We start from the raw sequence: 22,642 nt of genomic DNA, 5'->3' as shown, positions 1-22,642 counted from the left end.
GGTCTCTACGGAAATTAGCTTTCTTGAAATTTTTGCTATTTCAATTGTCTAAATTGACCGGACTAAGAGAGATGTTATAAATATATATATTTAAAGCTCAAAACTTCATTTGTTTCACTGAATTGGGTTTAATTCCAGTGTAAGTGGTTAAGTTAATCAGTCACAAAAATATAATTGTGGACATGTTAACCGCTTTTTGGAGTGCCTGTAAACTTTTTATTTGTTGTTCGCGTGTTTAGAATATAGGACAATAAATCTTGAAATATCTATATAATTTGAGTGCAATCATAGATGTATAACCTAAAGTCTGATTCATAATTAGGTGTCCAAAATGTAAACAAAGAAATGTCATTGTCAAAATTCGATGACAGGTATTGCAAACCTTAACAAATTAACAAGAAACGAAAACTTTCACAAAATTCAACATAAAACAAAAACTTAATAACTGCACACAGTTAAAAAAACGCGCTATGAAAACTAGAAAAAAATCGAGTTCGATCACGATCACGAAAATGAATAATATCAACTACGAAACTTAAAAATGGCGGCATAAAAAATGTTTTGGATGCCGATTGTGTGACCATTATCACAATTTAATTTTCTCTCATAAATCTTGTTTTTTATTATTATTACTGTATGTAATGAAATTGAGTTAATATAAATATTGGAAAATATGAATTGTTTTTAATTTATTTAGATTATTATTTTATTATCGATGTATTAATTTAATATTGTCAAAAATAAGAAATTGCCATTTGACACATATTTTCTTGATAGGTCAACACCTTTGTTTACATTTTGGACACCTAATTATGAATCGGACTATAGTGTAGTACTAGTTAATTCTAATGCCACATCTGCACGTGCAAAGCCTGAATGAACCGATAAAAATTTAAACGGACGGAGCTTTTGACTTGGTTTGTTTAAATTTACAAGCTTGTAGCCGATCCAACGGCATGTGAATTTGTAGCACATCAAATGGAATTTGCCGCAAGCGTTTGGACTCGTACACACATTTGTGCGTTTGTAGATTTGATGTTTGCGGCATGGATGGAGCATATGTGAAATAGAAGGCAATAAAAGCATGTATATAACTTTCGAATATATTCGTAAATGGGTACTGCGGCCCGTGGACATAACATTATATTCCTTGTTAAAGTCGGCCACAGAGGCGTCGCATTCCTTGGAGAAGTATGTCTCCCTTACCACACTCTTTAAGCAAGAACACAGCAGGGGTTAACACTCATGTTATACTTTACCCTTAGTTTTTACGTTTTTACAAAAAACAATTAGTTTTTGTATTTTTAATGATTGTTTACGTATTTCCCATACATTTCCAATCAGTTCTGATACAGTCCGCTAGGGGCGCCGATTGGAATTGTATGGGCAAATACGTAAACAAATACAAAAACAGGCATTTTTGTAAAAACGTAAAAACTTATTAAAGGGTATAGTTTTAGTAATTCTGCTACTACTTCATCAATCGTCAGGTATAGTGAGCAATGTTTCATTTAAATGTTTATTACATGCCGTTTGCGTAAAGAAAATTGCTCAGTGGGAAAGGAAATTAGGCTCTATTTAGGCATTTCCGTTTGATTAATTACCTCACATTATGCGAGTTGTGCCGTGTACCTAACCACTTGCTACACAGTCGGCGATAAAAATCGCCACACCGTCTGGTGTGTACGACGGTATGCGACCACACATACAGCCGTCCTTCCCGGGGTCGCTGAAAGGCGGTTCGAGCTCCCACTCTTAATACCCGCAACCCCGGAAGCCCTCTTTTAGTCGCCTCTTACGACAGGCAGGAGATACCGTAGTCCTATTCTAGTCCCGGGACTTCAGGGACGTAGGCTATAGGCCTATGTATTTATTTTATTTGGGTACTAAAAATAAAAATATTTTATTATTTCTGAGTCCAATTTTAATAAGATGCCTATTGTAAAGCTAAGAAATCTTATATTTCGAAAAAATCTCGTTCTTCGCTAACTATATGAACATTTCTTTAAATACCAATTTCATAGATATTACCTCTATTACGGAACCCATCTGGATATAATTTTCCTATCTACTTGTTTTTTTAATATATAATATTGAAGTACTAAGCGAGCATTCAGCCCACCTGATGGTAAGTGTCTATTGCCGCCCATGGACATGAGGTCGGTCACAGACACATTACTACCCCTGAGGACTAAGTTGGAACGCCAATATAAGAATATATCCATAACTACCCTTAAAATATTAAGCAGTGATAGCCTAGTGGTTAAGAAACGCGGCCTCTTGATCGAGAGGTCCGAGGTTCAAATCCCAGGCACGCACCTCAAGGAAAACATCGTAAGGAAACCTGCATACCTGAGAATTCTTAAAAAAAACGTTTTCAAAGGTATGTGAAGTCTACCAATACGCACTTGGCTAGCGCGGTGGACTATGGCCTAATTCTTCTCATTCTGAGAGGAGACCCGTGCCCAGCAGTGGGACAGTAATGGGTTGATGATGATGACCCTTAAAATCGGAAAACAGCAGCGCTGAATACTGCTTTTAGACTAAATTAGGATTCGTGGTAGCGCTTTCAGAGCCACGACTACGAAGTCGAATCATAAAGGATTCTACCACCTTCAAAAGGTTCTACATAGTATCCGTTGTATGTAGTTTGAATGATCTTTGAAACAGTAATATTTTAGAGGTATTTTCTGTTTCTTCCGTTGGGTGTCCACAGAGTGCATGTGTGTTTGTGGCTTCGAAATATTTACAATGAAACATTATATTAATAATAGTATAATAATTCATTTACATATATATAACGTCATTGTACTCATATAAGAAGCCACCGAAAATATATTCGGTGTTCAAAGAATTCTAGTAGTGATTCGCGATCCGGAAGCCATAAAATAATGTTAGTATTGTTATTTCATAGCTAATAACTTTGCTTATTATATTGTTCTCTTGTTATGTAATTAACTAGCTTTTATCCACGGCTTCGGGACCAGAGGTTTTTATCTAACCCTCGAGATACCTTCGGGATAAAAAGCTCCATTTGCCCTTTTCTGCACCCTTGATAACGTGTGTACAATGAGATAGGATAACAAAAACGAATCTATCTTTTTTTTTTTATAATATGAGAGTAGCAGACGAGCATGCAGTCCACCTGATGGTAAGTGCCTACTGCCGCCCATGGACATCTGTAATCAACCCCAGATAGGATTAGATATTCCTACCTGAGGTCGGTTCTCAGATTGAAATATATGAAACATCGTTTGAAAGGTTTTATCAAAAAATCAAGATGATTTATTAACTTTTACTGGGAATTGCAGATTGAAATATATGAAGCATGATTTAAGAGTAATAAAACTTTTTGTCAAGTTAATCTATCCATTTTGATGCCTATTATTAGTCCATTTTGATGCCTATTATTAGTCCATTTTTATGCCTATTATTAGACCGACATTAGACAATTTCTTTCCAACAAAAATTATAAAATTACGATTTTTGGTAAGAAAAAATCGGTTACATTGAAAATCGGTCTTGTTTCGATCTTGTACGTAAGAGTTTTACAGTCACTTTTACGGAAGCTTTACGTTAACGCTTTAGTTAAAAATTAAAGTTACAAAATTTAAATTCGTGATACCGTGAACCGAAAATTTGATTATTTTCTCTGAAATCAAAAGTGATAGTAACTCTACTATACTCAATCCACTATTAAATTTTGTATTTGATATTTTTGAGGTTTTTGGAGCATAAAAAGTAAAGGAAATATTTTTTTTGGAAATCAAGGTTCTTATATTAATCCTATTAATGTAATATGGTTTGATATACTTGTCATATAAAATATTAATTAGAAGTAATTTTGGTAGAATTAGAAGGCGAATGATTGTCATTACCAGGAAAACATTACTGAAATACGTATCAAGATTAAATTAGCAATTTATTTGGTAATTTTGTTAAGTAAGTTCATAAATATTTACAGTTAAATGTAGATGTATAAAATTATGTAATTCTTACAGTAAACTTGAAAATATGTCATGAGAATATTAAAAAACCGATTCTATATAAAGAATTATAATTTACACTAGATTAATATCGATAGTTATAATCGATTAAGTAAGTTAAATACCAATTACCAATTACTAATCTGTCAAACAAGAACGAATAAACACCCAATAGTAATCAGGTAATCCAATTTTTACCTATTTAATACAAATTCGACAAAACTGCCCAGAAGACATGACACATTTCTAATTTTTATTGACAAAATTGGTTCAGATTGATTGATGGATTGAACAAACAGGCAACAATTGACCAGAAAACAGTAGTTTTACATCCGCTATTTATAATCGATGTATCATTTTTTTCTTTTCAAATTCTACGTTTTAAAATTCACCTACTAAAAATTGTAAAATTTCAATATTAGATACGCAAAAATTAGATTTTTTATAAATAAAAAGCATTATCGAATTGCCCAATATAATAATGTATGGTCTAGACTATAGACAGTATTTTCGATAAAAAAATAATAACTACATACCTTTCACATATAACACAAACAAACCACGTATATAAACACGAGAGACACACAACTCGATCGCAAAGACGCGGAGCACACGACTGCCACGACCGGCGACCGTAGCCACACTGAAGTTTCAGGGGTTGCTACCCCTTTATATACTCACGGTCAAGGGATTACCTGTTGGAGCTTGATTTTAATAAGTTTAAAGCCTACAGTGCGTAAATTTTACGCTCTAATGACCTAACCGTATAATTTTTCAGTAATTTTCAGCATAATTATTTTGAAAAATCTAAAACTTAACTTTATTTTCTTGAAATCAGTGGCTCATTTTTAGATTTCAGATTTGATGTTTGAGAAAAGTGTTTTTATTTTCTTTTAACTCGAATACGACAGATAGAACTTAATTAAATTAAAATTCCAACTGCTTCAACATATATGGTATGTCACTCCTATAATTTTGACGAATCCAACGACACCTAATAACGCATTAAAATCCGTTAACACTTTTGGACTGTCGTAAAGTAGTATGCAGTAAGTTGGTCTTCATAGCAAATTATTATGAGACCGTCGTTAGCTTGTGATCAAAATAGGGTCTGTCGGGGTTAAACTGACCACAATGCATTAGTGTGACTCGCAATTTTTCTTTTCTACAAAAATAAAAAATACAAGTGAATACATTTTAATGATTATATTGGATTACCGGATTTTTCTTAAACCTTTTACCTGATTAAATTTGGTGTTTCAACCGTAAATCAGGAATATTTTCCTAATTTTGTTTGGAATCACGGTTTGGGAATTATGGTTTTTATTTATTTGACGATACCAGGCCATAGTTTATTAGATCTGTTGTAATAAAAATAAGATAAACGATGATTAGCATGCCAGTGAAAATATAATGGAACACTAATGATTATCAAAGGTTACTTCTTCGAATGATTTTCAATATTTTTTCTGAAATTCTTTGCATTTTGAATTTTATGGATAACATCATCACCACTCTTCATAAGATAAAGATTGACTTGAGCCTCCCTTAAAAGAAGATTTTTGCGATTTCGTGATAAAATCGTACATGATTGCGCATTTTAAAATAAAACAATAGTATGGACGCCACGTTGATTAAGTTGTTTCAGAGCTGTATCAAGAATACTTCTAGGAAATAAATGAATTAGAAACTCAAAACAAATGAAAATCGTCAGCGTCAACCACATCCTTCTCAGGAAGGCTTTTATGTCGCCAAATAATAAACGCACAGCTGTTTTTGACAAAGAATAAATAGTTTGTAGAAAGGGGTTTTTCTAGTTTTATTATTTTTTACCCGCATGCGGATGATGTCTTTTGTGTGTGTATCTCATTTTTTGGCATGCACTGCTGCCAAAATAATAGACACATGAATGCACATATTGTGTTAGAAACCGTGAAGCTGTGACAGGTTTAAACATATGAGTATTATTTGCACTTGCATGTTTAGTAACTACTTAAGGCTGACCGCCCACTGACTACGAAATTTCCGAAAAAAATTAAACATGTGCCGTTCGGTTGCTCAAGCAACAAAATTGGTCGCCCGAGCAACCGCGGATTAAGCAACTATCATTCAAACGATAGTAGTCCAGTATTGAGAAAGTATAGTTATAGTATATATAGTATAGTTCAGTAAGTCCAGTAGGCAAATAAGAAAGAGTGATTCCTTTGACCCCTCTGTCCTCTATTTTGTATTTGTTAACTAAATTTCAATTAATACAGCTGCCTCTTGCAGTCTCCTATAGACAGAGTGAGTGATAACCACAATAGATTTCTACTTACAATAACTACTGTTATTGGTAACAAGAATGTTAGTGAATAAATTATTTCGACGTTTATATAATAACACGAAATATATCTATTTCTGGGACTTGAATAAATGTTTTAATAAATAGTCGGTCAAGTACAAGTCTAACTCGTAACGTAAGGTTCCGTATTTTAAGAGATATTTAATATTGCTGAAATAAATTTTAAAATTCGTTATAGATTATTAATAAATACTTAATTGGAAATACGTTGGGCATACGTACATTCGTTCGAAAAAGATTATCCTCCTTCTAACCGAGTCAAAAAATTACCCGTAGCATTTACAGGAAAACGTCTATCTATTAAAAAGTTTGTACTCGTAAATAATAAATTAATGTCTCATGAGCAAATAGTCTAATTCTCAGTTCGCCTAGAAAAGTCGAAAACGTTATTTTTTTAAGATCAAAATTTTGAAGGTGGTAGAACCCTTTGTTCCGGCGGCACCACTGTCACACCTTTTTCTACCTAATAACAGCAGTGTTAGTGGCTGTTGTGTTCTGTTTTGAAGGGTTTGGTAAGGGAGACAGACTTTTCCGAGGCGTTCCAGCTTAGTCCTCAGTGGTAGCGGCGCATCTTTGGCCAACCTCAGGTAGGAATATCTAATCCTATCTGGGGTTGATTACAGATGTCCATGGGCGGCAGTAGCCACTTACCATCAGGTGGACTGCATGCTCGTCAGCTACTACTATATTATAAAAAAAGTCATAACAATACGTAAGCCTTTATCAAAACTGAATAATTATTGAACTGAATGCACATGCTATGTTTGAGAAGAAAGGATAAGGTCAAGAACATCTGAACAATAACTTATTAAAAATAGAAAAAAATAGTAGAACCATCTGAAAAGATTCTAAAGAATTTTTACTGTAAGTGATATCAGCTCATGATTAGCCCTCACAATAAAATTCTCAGTATTTGATACTAATGATGTACTTATTGAGCGCTTGCTTCTTTTGAATATTTAATTTAACAAATTCAAATACAATATCGTCTCTATTAGCATCTTCATGAAAGAAAATATTTTTCGAGATAAACCTTATAATCCTTTAAAGCCTACATCTTTGTTAGCAGCCGAAGTTTTAATGGGCGTTTAATTTCCTTTGTACTATTATTTTGAATAAAATAGAGCCTTATTATAAGTTGTTGTTGAAAACAACAAATAATTTGTAGAGTTAATAATGATTGGATGGAAATCCTAATTATATTACCTAGTAATTAATATTTTAGATTATTTTCTTATTATTTTAGATTTTAGTAGTTATAACAATGTTGTCCAAACTTTCGTCGCTGCTTTTACTGGTAAATTGATTGTCAATGTAAGGGTTCACTTATAACAGACATAGAGCGTGTCAGACACGTGTCGTGGTTGACAAAACAGTATTCTCAAATACAGCTATGTCTGTGGCCAAACTAGTGTCTAATCTTATCTGGGGTTGATCACAGATGTCCATAAGTGGCAATAGACAATATCTTGTTAAACTTCACGCTTGTTTACTTGTATAGTATATATTTTTATATATTACTAGCTGACCCGACAAACGTTGTGTTGCCATATAAATAAAAAAATGTTAAGGGTGAACAACCCTTATCACTTAGGGGGATGAAAAATAGATGTTGGCCGATTCTCATAGATACCGGATAAGCACAAAAAAAATCATCAAAATCGGTCAAGCCGTTTCGGAGGAGTATGACAACGAAAACTGTGACACGAGAATTTTATATATTAGATTATAAATAAATATAGTTTAAAAACGAAAAAACACGTTTTTATGATAAAATCAACTAAAAAGAATAAAATAATTTTCAATCTAGGAATCAATTAAGGAACAGCAAATAGTATAATTGTGAAAATAGCGTGGGGTGCTCCATTTATCAGTTGACGAAAAGTGCTGTTAAAAGTGTGTTGTTTAGTTTTTAAACTATATTTATTTTAATAATTTTTAGTATTTGTTGTTACAGCGACCACCATTATGCATCCTCTGTAAAATATTCAAGTGTGCATCTATTACGGTTTAAGAGATAGAGCCCTGTGACACACGAACTGACAGCAGAGGGTTCCGTTTTACCCTTTGAGTACGGAATCCTAAAAACCATTCTATAAGAGGGCATTATAGATATGTTTATATGTAGATAAAACATTTGAGTAATAGGGAAATAACATTGTTATTAAACTCAAAATCACTCTATGACAGTTATTGAAATCTAAAAAGTAACTAAAACTTTGCGATGAACCTTCTCTAAGGCGATCGAACAATCTCGCTTCGAAAATCGTTAATCCTAAGGATGTTGATAAGGACAATGGTACGAAATTATTAAAATTGTGTTTTGTCATCGGTTTTTGATAATTCTTCAAAATTTTGTATTAAATTTAACGTTCAAAGTGGATAGACATCGGGTTCAATGATTCCGTTACGTAGTTACATGCATACATACACACATACGTACACACATACATACACACATACATATCATACATACATACATACATACATACATACATACATACATACATACATACATACATACATACATACATACATACATATCATACATACAACCCAAGCTAATAAAAGCGTGTTAAAAATTCAATGCGGATGAACTCCTTAACTCATACTATCTTACGCTTCCATAACTTTTACTTCAGATTTGACGTGGGTCTCTTACATAATTCTCTAGTGTTCTAATTAGTCCTGCCTTATAAAAGCAAATAAGCTACCGAGTCCTAAATAAATATTTGCAAATACCTCATTCGCAACGCGAGAAAATGTATGTAAATTTAATTTATGAAGATTTTCATATTTCGTGGATAAGTAAGCATAAAAATAATAAGGGTTGTAATTTTAAATAATATGTTATCAAAATAGGCAGCCCGCGTGGTGAAATTGTTTCGATATATGTGTTTCTTTCAACGCAAAAATGAAAAACCCCATTCGTCGCTTATTTTTAGGAGTCACACATAACATTGCGCAATAAGATGTACTATCCCTTAATATTGTACAGCTTACATACTGTGTTTTTTATTTTATATAAATGTACAGTCCGCTTCAAAAATAGATGAACAGATTAAGGTTTCAAAAATACCTGTACACCCTGACTGTACATCAAAAACATGATACTTATGACTTATGACATGATACATGATGACTTAGAATGCCGTCACTAAACTTTATTGTCCATATCTAACGTAGGTATATGCAAAATTTTGGCTCAGTCGTTTAGGGTCAACGGGTTTAAGTTCTCGTTGCAGAATTGAGGTGCGAAAAGAAGAAGTAGGAACAAAAAAATAAACAAAATAAAGATATGTAAACATATTTGCACAGATTTAAAACATCATAGTTACGAATGAACCTATTTGCCACTCTGTCTATTTATAAATAGGTGCGCATTTTCAAGAAAATAATTATGAGTGTTCCTAATAAAATATAGGCAAAAAATAAATAAATAAATCTTGTTTTTATCATAAGTTTTTTACCCGTTTTCCTACTTTTACTTTAAGTAGATGTCACCATTAATTTTACAGAACCTCGAAGTGATGAGATATTTTACTTAGAACTTTCTGTGTTAATAAGGGAGATAAAGTCATCATCATCATCAACAACCCATTATTGTACCACTGCTGGGCACGGGTCTCCTCTCAGAATGAGAAGGATTAGGCCATAGTCCACCGCGCTGGCCAAGTGCGTATTGGTAGACTTCACATACCTTTTAAGATTTTTTTTTCTTTTTTTTTTTATAAATCTCTCAGGTATGCAGGTTTCCTCACGATGTTTTCCTTCACCGTTAAAGCAAGTGATAATTAATTTCTAATACGCACATAAATTTGAAAATCAGAGGTGCGTGCCTGGGATTTGAACCTCGGACCCCTCGATCGAGAGGCCGCGTTTCTTAACCACTAGGCTATCACTGCTTTAGGAAGATAAAGCAGTAACTGTGAAATTTTATCATAGAAATGTAACCTTCATTAACCCAAAAATATTTCTTTCATAGCCTCAAATATTTTTGCTACGAAGTTATTACGAAAATGTCTTGCATAAGGCAAATTAATTATAAAATCTGTGATAGCCTAGGGGTAGAAACTGGGTCTCTCAATCGGGGGTCCGAAGTTTTGACCTTTTCACCTTTGTGTATCTGTGTAAGAAAATAATTATGCATTACGGTGAAGGGACACATAGTGAGGAAAGTTACACACCTAAGAGTTCTTAAAAAGTTCTCAAAGGCGTGTGTCTATCAATTCGAATTTAGTCAGCGTGGTGGACTATGCCCTATCATCATCATCATCAACCCATCACTGTCCCACTGCTGGGCACGGGTCTCCTCTCAGAATGAGAAGGATTAGGCCATAGTCCACCGCGCTGGCCAAGTGCGTATTGGTAGAGTTCACATACCTTTAAGATTTATTTTTTATTTTTTTATAAATCTCTCAGGTATGCAGGTTTCCTCACGATGTTTTCCTTCACCGTTTAAGCAAGTGATAATTAATTTCTAATACGCACGTAAATTTGAAAATCAGAGGTGCGTGCCTAGGATTTGAACCTCGGACCCCTCGATAGAGAGGCCGCGTTTCTTAACCACTAGGCTATCACTGCTTATGCCCTATACCCCTCTCAATCTGTAAGTAGACGCATGCTAGTGGATAGTAATGGGTTCATCATGAAAGCGAATTAAAAATTCCAAATGCTACGTACATGCTTTTAACTTTCCACCACAAAAGTTGTTCAATTCTACAAAGTCTTGATCAACACACCGTCCCACAAAAGTCAACAGTTCTTTCAATCAGAGAATTTCAACACTGAAGGTATACTGTAGAACTTTACCTTGGGAACACATTCGACCAAACAAAGTTTAATTATATTTCTAGAGCGGGTGAAATTTATTTTCTTTTCGAAACCTGTTTTTATACCCTAGTGTGTAACTTTCTAGACTCAGCCCCACATTGGGTTTTTCCGTTGTGACTTTTTTGTAGGAGCATGCAGTTCAGCTGATTTTTTTATATACAGGGCGAATTTTTCAAATAGGCCTTCAGGGCTAAATCTATATATATAATAAGGGCTATAAGGATTAGCGAAAAATGCTGAAAGAATGCCGATTTTGATAAAAACAAAAACAGCATCATTAGTTTTTTAAAATATCTTTTTCCTTAGCCGGAAATCGAACGAGTTCATTTTGAAAAAAAAATCACCCTCTATATCATTCCACTATCTGATAGTGTCGCTTATAGGATAGGATAACAACTACTCAATCACTAAAGTTTAAGTTCAAACGATAGTAACCATTGGGAGGTCAGCCTTAATCCCGATACTTTGAAATGGTTCAAAATCTATCGGAATTTATCTATTCGATAAAAGCTTTAGCTGTCCCATTTTTCCAAATTCAATTTCCACTAACTGGCTAGCTGTAATGCCGAATACAAATGAAAGTCAAAAACGCTTACATAAATGCAGACCAGTTTGAAAAAGGCTCAAAGTGGACGATAACGAACATGATACTATGGAATATAAAATTAATCCCTTCAAAGGATATTTAGTTGCTTCAACATGATTGCTCGTTAAAAAGTATTTAGTTCGGATATGTAACGATTTTATCGGAAAAGTATCAAGCGAGCTTACAGTCTAATTGTTGTACTTTCCACGAAAACTGAACATATAGTAGGTGCTCTACATACAGTAAATTATACATTGTATTTCTACCTGTGAAAACAAAGTTGAAATACGTAACACTTACGTAAGCATCTGTTGCCAACCTCAGGCTGGAATCTCATTTTATTTGTTTTGTTTTTATAATATAGGAGTAGCAGACGAGCACGCAATCCACCTGATGGTAAGTGGTTACTGCTGCCCATGGACATCTGTAATCAATCCAAGACAGGATAAGATATTCCTACCTGCTGTACTTCCTACAGTACATTCCTACCTATACATTCCTGCTGGAACGCCTCGGAAAAGTATGTCTCCCTTACCTTTAAATGTGTGGCAGAAATAGGTGTGGCGATGGTGCCGCCTGAGTCGAACCACAAAGGGTTCTACCGCCTTTAAACCCACCTTTGGGATTAATTGCAGATGTTCATCGGCAGAAAGCCACCTGTCATCAGATGGACTGCATGCTACTTCAAAATAATAAAAAAGTTCTTCAACAAAACTTCAATCCTCCAATTCAAACACTAATCAATCATTAGCCGGTACAAAAAGTTCATTATCTGCTATACGATGTTCATCGGCAGAAAGCCACCTGTCATCAGATGGACTGCATGCTACTTCAAAATAATAAAAAAGTTCTTCAACAAAACTTCAATCCTCCAATACAAACACTAATCAATCATTAGCCGGTACAAAAAGTTCATTATCTGCTATACACGCAGTCTAAATACCCGGCGCATGAAACTCGCGAGGTTAATTGGATTATTCTGGATTAAGCTAGTTTAAACCGGATTTGTCTGGTATTTTGCAGTAACGTCCATTGATTGGCTAGAAACTGTTTCATTGTTATAAAAGGTATAAAAATACGAAAAGTAATGTATCTTTTTTGTTTAAAGGTATTCACGTTTCTATTAAGATAATTAAGAATATATGGAAAAATACTTTATTTTATTCCTACTTTCAGTGCTAAGTAAAAGCTGATGTTTCGTATAACATCTTTCTCTTCTGTATTCTGGGTATATAAAATCTATGTAGGTTTTTTTGAAGGGGCCTCTGATGATTTCCATGAAATTTCATATTTCGTATTCAAGAAAGTCTGAAACATTCGTTTTCATAAAATGTTTTCAAAAATTTTCTTTTGCTATGCCAGAAATGTTATCTCGTGAAAACAGTTACAAAAGATGAAAGAGCTGAAAAAGAAAGCGTGGTTGTACGAGTAATAGCAGTGTAGGCCAATACATATGAGTTGAAATTAGGAGTAAATTAGTTTGAATTTAAATTTAAGATGTTAAATTTTGATCACATTTATTTAGTCACCCAAGACACAGGTATATGTTTCGGGGGCGGGGAGCAGACTAGTAACACAGCGTTCCCACGAGCCAAGCGAATACGATCGCTATTGCTAACCATGCACATTGCACTTGATTCGTAGAATCGTTTGTGTCCCTACAGCAGAATAAATCTATGAAATGGCAAAAGAAACATATATAAAAGGAAACTTGGCCAACTGTAATTACTGTACCGTACACTCGCCTGTTACTTAATTTACGTTATGTACGTAACTTTGAAAAGTCAGAGCTGCATGGCTAGGTTTCGAGCCTGGAGCTTCGGTTCCCCCTTTTTTCTGAAACAATATAACTTCTACGAGAATGTGAAACCACCACTTATCCAGAAACCGCATTTGATGTTCACAAGTTCAGTTTAGTTCATTGAAGAAATTAGTGAAACTTTTTTATAAAATTTTAAAACATGTCTGTGAAATAAATATCGAAAATCTTTTCATTGTTCACTATTTACCTTTAGATTAAACATTAAAACAAGATGGTGGTAAAAACGCTAATTAAAAATTAAAGCTACTTGAAACTGTATGAAAAGATTAATGAACAACATTGGGAACAAAGCATTTATTTTGATAAACAATAGGTAAAAACAGCTATTGATTAAAATTTAAGAGCAAATATTTAACATGATCCTACTGTTTTGATCTTTTGTCTTAGTACAACATTATTAATTAGTAGTGATTATTTTGATAATGAACTAAGGGCTAAGCTGGTTTTCTTCGACCCTTAAATCTTAACAATGAAGACTTTAACGATAAACTCAAAGGTAACTATGTAAGAGACTATAAAATAGTTAAAAGCATAATGTTTCCTCAATAATAAAAATTGGCCTTTAGCCAAAGTAATTAAGAAGTTAAAGTAAGAAAATAAATATATACTTAACTGATCTCTTTTTCCTAAGCAAACTAGTAGGACCTCATGTAGTCCACCTGGTGGTAAATTATAAACCTGAACCTAAAATCGATCACAGATCGGTATCTCTCTAGAGGACTAAGTTATCGTCTCATATTTAAGTTAGCCGCTATGAAACGCAAGAACTGATTTAGGCTAGGTTTAAGTGTGGAGATAGTACTTCCCAAGTCAAACTATTCCATTCTAGAAACTTTCAACTTACTTTTAATTGTTAGTAGCAGGCCGTATATCCGAGGTAAAAGCTTTTATTTTAACGTCCTCATATTTTCTTTGTCTTTGAACCAAATTTCTATCTATTAGCAAAAACATTCGTCTATGTTTCTTCTGTTATCTACATTAAATTTGATAATACAGATGTCAATTTGGCAAGCATCATCAAGCAGTAATATTTACAGTAAAACACAACAAATAGTTTTGGTAAAACAATGACAGCGTTGGACGATTTGCCGGACGTTGGCTCATTCTTTGGAATCGACCTGAAGACGGGATCCATGATCATTGCTTCTCTTGGTGTTGTAAGTATTGTATCACTGTCTACTTTGTTATTGGTTGGTACTTAAGCCAAAAACATTAGTTTCTCATAATCTTTCCTCAGCTTATTCCTTTAAATATATAAATAGTTGTGGTGATGGTATCACCCTGGTCGAACCATAATAACTTTTCCATATTCGCAAGACTACATAAACACAATTACGTGGCATGGACTATTACTCCAAGGTTTTCAATTACGCTATGAAGTGTAGCAATACATTCGTGGCCACGTTATAGTAAGACTCTAATCTTATCTCGGGTTGATGTCAAATGTCCATGGTGGCAGTGGCCACTTGCTGTCAGGTTTGCTACTTCCATATTATAAAAGTGTCTTAATAACTCATGAATTTTAATAAAAAATATAGTTATATTATTCTAAATAATAAAACGCCTTGTAAATTTACATTAACAATATTCCTGTCCTAACGATGTTACAACTATTTGTTGTGAAGTTTGAAGTGAAGTGTGCAATTATACTGAAGAACGGTCATTCTTTTATACAAGGGTTTGCAACGTGAGGCTATATTCGTACTCCCCAAGTACTTGTAAGGCTGTCCTATTGTAAGTTTTTTGTTCGCTGTTTACTTAAGAAAAGTTGCGAAAGTTGGTAGCGACGTTTTCTTTGGTCACGTTTACTGGGTTTCATTAACTCTTTTGTGAAATGAAGGGGTGGAATTTACCATTAGGTTGTAAAACGGTGTATTTTTAGATACACGGGTACCTATTGAAAGTCACATTTTCTGCTTCTCTGCTGTTCGCCCCTAAATTATCAATCTCTGTCATTACACAACATTTTTTGTGTAGCAAAATTGAAAATTTTCAGATTTTCTGCTAGCATTTTTTAAATTATGTCGTTACTGATGAAATACTGTTAAGTAAGTTAAGTATGTTAGCCAAATGTTTGAAGGTGGTAAAACCCTTTGTGGTTCGACTCCGGCGGCACCACCGCCACACCTATTTCTACCTAATAACTGCAGTGTTAGGTGCTGCTGTGTTCCGGTTTGAAGGGTGTGGTAAGGGAGAAAGACTTTTCCCAGGCATTCCAGCTTAGTCCTCAGGGGTAGCGGCGCATCTGTGGCCGACCTCAGGTAGGAATATCTAATCCTATCTGGGGTTTATTACAGATGTCCATGGGCGGCAGTAGCCACTTACCATCAGGTGGACTGCATGCTCGTCTGCTACTCTTATATTAAAAAAAAAAAAAAAAAAACTGCTGTCAAAGTGCTCGGGGATTATTAGCGTAACTATACAGACGCGTAAATAATCGTACAGATTACCAATACGATTTAAACTCCGCTCATAACAACAAGCAACATAAACAGTCTTCTCTGATCTCTAAATTAAAATTAGTTATACAAAGATAAAATTTAAAATTAATTATAAATACATTTAAAAATAATATTTACCGCGGTTCGCACCTATGAGGGTAATAAGGATTTTATAAAATAAAACTACCGTCCATCTGTCTGCACTACCCTGAAAGTGTCTTTAAATCTTAATAAGATTATTTATCAACTTTTCACAGTCCATGGAAATTTTCCAAGAATTTTATGGGGTAAGTAATTTTAGTAATGACAAAAATGACAATAATTTTCAAAAGATTTTCTTTATTCAATGCAATTACGTCGCCACTTGTCCGTGTAATTATTTTCAGGTACACTCAAGTTACAAGTCGAGTGGACAGGGTATTGTTATAGCATCTCTTCGCTCAAGCGCTTGAATATGAAATGGCATGTATATTGACTCAAAAACGACGTCGAATTCAGTATTAAATTCATGAAAAAATGTTGACCAGTGTTAGGCATCTCTCAATTCAATGTACTCGTATCATTTATTAAAACATTTATGTTTGAAATGTATTTTCATTATTGAAAAAGTTTTGTGTTCAACCTTTAACCTCCCACTGCTAAGCACGGTTCTCCTTTCAGAGCGACTTAGGCTATAGTCTATCGCGCTGGGCAATCGCAATAGAATTCAGAAAACCTCGAGAACTTTTTAGAACTGTCAGGCGTCTAGGTTTCCTCGCGATTTTTTCCTTCATCATTGAAAATTATTTATGATACGCACGTAAGCATTACTGCTAAGCCTTCGCTTATACTAAGCGTCCGTTAATATAACCTTTATTCATAATCATAACAGTTGTTCGGAGAGCAAGTCGGCTCGATGTGGTGCAGCAATAAAATCCGGTTTTGGTAAGAGGGTATAATATCGTAATAAATTGTTACAAAATATGAATGGTCGAGCGTGCGTCTACGCCGAGGTTTGTTCACGCACTGGCCCCCGCCCGCCGGTGAGGTCAATGCCCCCGGTGCGCGGTCGTTGGCCGCAGTCCCCGCGCTCCGCTCCCCTCGACCCCCTACTTGCGTAGACAACCGTTAATTCTTGATTAATCTTATGGTTGTTCCAGGTACATCCCATGGCGTATGGATGCTCATTGTTCATCCCCATAAGCTATCTTCTCGTTACAATTTGGATTCTGGTTGCGTTGTACTTCTCAGCGAGCGTGGTTCTATTTGCTGGATTAGCTAAGGTTACTTCCTATTACTTTTATTATAATATAGGAGTAGCGGACGAGCATGCAGTCCACCTCATGGTAAATGGCATCTGCCGCCCATGAACATATGTAATCAATTCCACATAAAACTAGATTCCTACCTGATGTTATCCACAAATGCGCCGCTGCACCTGAGGACTCCGCGGGAACTCCTCGGAAAAGTATGCTTTCCTCACCACACCCTTCAAACAAGAACATAGCAGCGCTTAACTCCGCTGTTATTAAGGAGGAATACGTGTGGCGATGGAGCGTCCGGAATCGGAGTACAGACGGTTCTACCACCTTCGCACCTTTGAACCTCCCTTTCAGAATTTACACTATTTCTTATAGTTTTTGATTAGGTAACCCAGGACCCACTTGAAAAAATCACCCTGTATATAATGTTAGTAAAGGGGGAACCAAAACATTCATTCAACCAAAAAGTTCATAAATCTAAAGTAAATATATACTCCAACATCTTATATATCAAATTCTCGTGTCACAATGTTAGTTACCGTACTCCTCCGAAACGGCTTACCTAATTTCACCAAATTTTATATGTATTTTCAGTAGGTCTGAGAATCGGCTACTATCTATTTTTCATACTCCTAAGCGATAAAGGTTGTTCACCCTTAACATTTTTTTTATTTATATGGCAACACACCGTTTGCCGGGTCACCTAGTATTTTATATTAAAAGGATAACAATCCTACTTAACATTAATATTTACTTAATGTTAAGTAATTGAATTACAATGTTAAATGTATGCTTTCCAAATTCCAGTTATTTAACGCTGAGTGAGCTCAGAGTGCCGAATTGATATCAGGCACAGAGCAATTAACGCTTAATTAACTCATTGCGTCGGTAACTATTCGTTCGGTTCAATTATTTTATTATTCGCATCTATATTTTATTTTACACCTAACTTTCAATTTAATTGAGTTTAATTTTCAATTTAATTAAACACGCCTCAAACTGTAAAAATTTTATGGTGTGCTTGTGCACTAGTTTTTTCAGAAACACAGAACCACTCCAACCATCAACCATCCAACTCCTGACGTCGCGTCTGACGCGTACCGTAGCAGATAAATACATAGTTTTGTCCACATTATTATTGACAGCCACGAACCGTCTCAGTACAGTCCTGTTAGGATATAAGTAATAATGAAAAAAATGTTAAAACCCCCTCAAATAGCACAAAAAAATTGTAATATACTATAGTAAATGCCTTTACAAAAAAATACATTTCACTATACTCCACTCCGCTTTACATCGCTCCGCTCCGCTGAACTCCACTACGCTCCACCCTGCTTCGCGTTGCCACACTCTACTATGCTCCGCCCTACTTCACTCCTCTTTGTTCCACTCCACCTCATTTCCTTTTATTAATATTCACCAAAAGAGAAAATTATCTGTAGTCCTAAATAGTACGTATGTATATTTAATCAATCCTCTTTTGTTTGCATGTTAAACACTGTAATATAAATATTCTGCCCTGATTGGTTCAGTTGACGTCTAAAATGAATGACCTGCTCCCAAAATTTATGAAGGTGCCTTTCGCTATAAATATCTGGATTATATTTTTCACTGGCGACCCATTTCCACGTGTCCGGTACACACGTGTTCTGATTTGCGTAACACTGTCATTGTTACAAACTTTTGTTTAACATACCTTTTTAGGGCGTATATTAGTACATTTATTTCATAATATAGTAGTAGCAGACGAGCATGCAGTCCGCCTGGTGATTATTGATATGCTGCCTATGGACATCTGTAACTAAGCTGGAACGCCTCGGTAAGTTTGTCTCCCTTTCCACACCCTTCAAACCAGAACACAGCAGCGCTTAACACTGCTGTTATTAGGCAGATTAGATTTGCATGTTGGTAAATGGTCACTTCTCCCTATAAACATGGGCATGTAACCTGAAAGCAGCGAATTGGACTGTGGTCGGCTGCAGAAGCATTGGTGCTTTTGAGTTGGTTACTTAATATAAGTGTCTCACTTCAAAATAATCATAAAAGTTGTTGTGAAAAGACAAATATGTCACTGGGACTCGAACCAGGATCTCTAAGCGTGAGAGACTGTTTCAAATGACCAGTCTTCTATGAATAGCGACGGAATTATGATATTTTCGATTTTGGTATTAGGATGATGTCGCGCTCTGCACTATTTGGATCTGGTACACGGTGATCTTCGTGGTGCTGATGCTGATGATGATGATCCTCCTCGCGCTGGTCTTCACGTCACGGAAGCAGAGGAACCGGGTCTTCGTCGTCATCATCGGAATGCTTTGGTATATTCGTAAGTACGGACAAACTTATATTTATTAGATTGAAATTAAGTCCTGAAGGTGGTAGAACAATTAGTGGTTCGACTCCAGCGATACCACCGCCTCACATATTTCTACCTAATAACAGCAGTGTTAAGTGCTGCTGTTCTGGTTTGATGTGTGTGGTAAGAAGACATCCGAGGCGTTCCATCTTAGTCTTACGCGTAGCTGCGCATTTGTTGGCGACTTGAGGTAGGAATCTAGTCATATCTGGGGTAGATTACAAAATGTCCTTAGACGGCAGTAGCCACTTACCATCAGGTAGACTGCTTGCTCGTTTGCTACTCTTATATTAAAAAAAAATCTTTATATGGCCCGACATCAGCGACCGGATCTCCTATATACAACTATAAAGATTATATAAAGACAAATTATTACATAATTAATACATATATTACATTTTTTTAAACATGTAAGTTCAAAATGTAAATACATAAGAGATTAGACTTTTCCAAGCCGAGCCTGTAATGTCTGTAAAGAATACTTTGGTCGACCGATAATAGGGTTGCCAACGTATTTCGGAAAAAAGTGTTAAAAAAGTAGGTAATACTTTATATCCAGTTATGTATAAAAATATAGTATTAATACATATTTGCACTCATATTAACTAAGACTACATACATTTTTCTAATGAGGATTTTTCGCCGATAAGATTAAGAAGATTTTGTCAGTATCTTAACCACTTTTTCCACGCCGATCTATTTCTAAAGAACGTCCTAGATTTAAAAAAATCAATTATATTACAATAAATTCTCTATTCAAAAACTATACCATTATTTTCCTAACCCTTATACTTTGTTTAATGAGGTTTTGAAAGCAAAAGTGCGCCCACTTGAGCCGAATTACTCTGCTAGATATATCTGCTAGATACTGCCGATGTTGCGGGTGGCAACCCTAGTTAAACACAATAATAGAAGTCGGGGTCTGTATTACCCGATTTCTACTCTGTCTATGATAGATAAGAACAAGGGATGCCCCGAGGGCATTCGGATTTGTGTTATCTCCACCAACAAATGAGTACAAATTATTCGACTTGTTATTAAATATCTTATTAGTAGTATAAATCACATGTCACATGTCGTTGTAATCTCTGAAAGTCTGACACTCTCAACTGTTTTAGTGAAAATTGAGTGAGTATGTGTGCTATGTGTAGGTATGTAATGTGTGTGTGTGTAACTGTTTATGACTATTGTCGGATTCAGTTTGAAGCATAAAATACTTGAAGACCGGACAGAAGCGCTGTTGAATATCTGTTTTTAGGATAGTATCTTCCCCTTCTCAATTGTTTTTAGAGTTCCGTACCCAAATGTTAAAAACAGAACCCTATTAACCCCACGCTGTCGGTCTGTCTGTCACAGGGTCAATCTCCTTATCCGAATACAAAATATGTATAACAGTGGCCGCTAAAACAACAAATACTAAAAATTAAAAAGTCTTGAAAACATTGGGGTTCGTCATTCCAGAAACCACTATTTTTCGACGTTTCTCGCTTTATCTAACCGAACCGTAATAGGTAGATAGTTCAAATTTTCACAATGCTTCAATGACTTCAAATGCTACTACTATAATAACGCATACTAAAAATAAAAAATAAGGAAAATTTTGGTGGTACTGAACCCACTGGGCCAATTATTTTTCAATAATATTTAAATATTAATAGCAATCGAGCAAGCAGTTCATCTCACGGCGATGCTTCATTTGACAATCTCATGGACATCCAAAGTCCTACCTGAAGGCCTCAAGGTCCATTGCTACCCCTAATTAGCCCAATTAGGAACGCCCAGGATAAATATGTCTCACTTACCACACCCTTAAAATCAGAACACAGCATCACTTAACGCTGCAGTAATTAGGCGGTTATATAGGTTCGCTGGTACCTTCAAAGTCGAGCCATGATTGATTCAACTCACATAGTTGTTATAATGATTGTTATAATAAAATAAAATTATTATTTTCAGTAACAATCTACTTCATCCTAGTCGTGAACAGTTATCGCAAACAGCTTATTGGATCAAGTACAATGGAAGAAAGACTACCGGATTTAAACCTCTGAATATATTTGTACGAGCAAAGAAACATTTCTATTAAATAATTCATATAAAAACCTTGTTTGTAATCCGTCTCTGTTCTTGAAGAATGGAGTATATTAAGAGTTATTGTCTGAACAAGTTGTTTGATGCTCGGATAACAAAGATTTGGCGGTAAGGGTTTTAATGGGTTTTTGATTACATTTTGGAGTGATTTTTAAGACCCGACGAAAGAGGGGTATGTATGTGTGTATCTGCAACATTGGTTTTGAATGCGACTTTTTTAAATCACAAAATTACATGAATAAGTTATAGTGTTCGGCAGCTGTATTCAGAAGTTTGTCGGTATTTGGCTTGTATTACGCTGAACGACCACTTTCTTTATATTTTTTTATTAATGAAAAAATAGATTAACTAATATTGGTAACTTGTCCATTGCTTCTGTAAATCTCTTAAGTTCCATAAAATTGTGTATATTTTAATAAACCTTAAAAAATCAGTTTCGTTCGTGACCGAAACTGGGACAGAAACGAAGGTTCCGTTTCGGGTGAAAACCACTTTCGTTCGGTCACTAATATAATTTCACTTATATAATTAACTGAAATAAAATGACATGAGATGAAATGAGATGGAATGAAATGAAATGAATAAATGAAATGAATAAATAAATGAAATGAGATGTAATGAAATGAAATGAAAAAATGAAATGAAATGAAATAGGAAATTTTATATAAACCTGCGGAGGCACTTACAAATTGTCAGTTACAATATATTTATTATACTTCTACCGGATCGGAATCCACTACTTTCTTTTTACCGTTTGCTATTCATTCGCTGACAGTATCACATGTCTTTTAACAAAATAAAGGTCTACTTGGAAGGGTAAAGGCGATTTGGAGGCAAATCATATTCTAGTAGGGAAGCGAAAAATTGAAGGGCACGGATCATTTATTATGACAAGGGCCAAAGTAGATAAGACTAGCGGGTAAAAGGTTTTAAGGTAATATA

General features: G+C 34.9%; 1 protein-coding gene across 1 annotated transcript; it reads left to right on the top strand.

Moving 5' to 3' along the window:
- The first annotated feature begins 14,561 nt into the window (after window positions 1–14,561).
- On the top strand, window positions 14,562–21,717 carry LOC140757512 (uncharacterized). The gene is made up of 4 exons (XM_073093262.1): window positions 14,562–14,728; window positions 17,152–17,274; window positions 19,426–19,579; window positions 21,566–21,717. The coding sequence occupies exons 1-4, from the start codon at window positions 14,639–14,641 to the stop codon at window positions 21,658–21,660; spliced, it is 462 nt and encodes a 153-aa protein (XP_072949363.1). The 5' UTR covers window positions 14,562–14,638; the 3' UTR covers window positions 21,661–21,717.
- Window positions 21,718–22,642: the final 925 nt, after the last annotated feature.

This window comes from Epargyreus clarus, unplaced genomic scaffold, assembly GCF_041222505.1.
Source record: "Epargyreus clarus isolate Ecla_fem2 unplaced genomic scaffold, WU_Ecla_fem_2.2 ptg000001l, whole genome shotgun sequence".
NCBI lineage: Eukaryota > Metazoa > Arthropoda > Insecta > Lepidoptera > Hesperiidae > Epargyreus > Epargyreus clarus.
The sequence above is the reverse complement of the archived record's forward strand: the minus strand, read 5'-3'. Positions and strand labels throughout refer to the sequence as shown.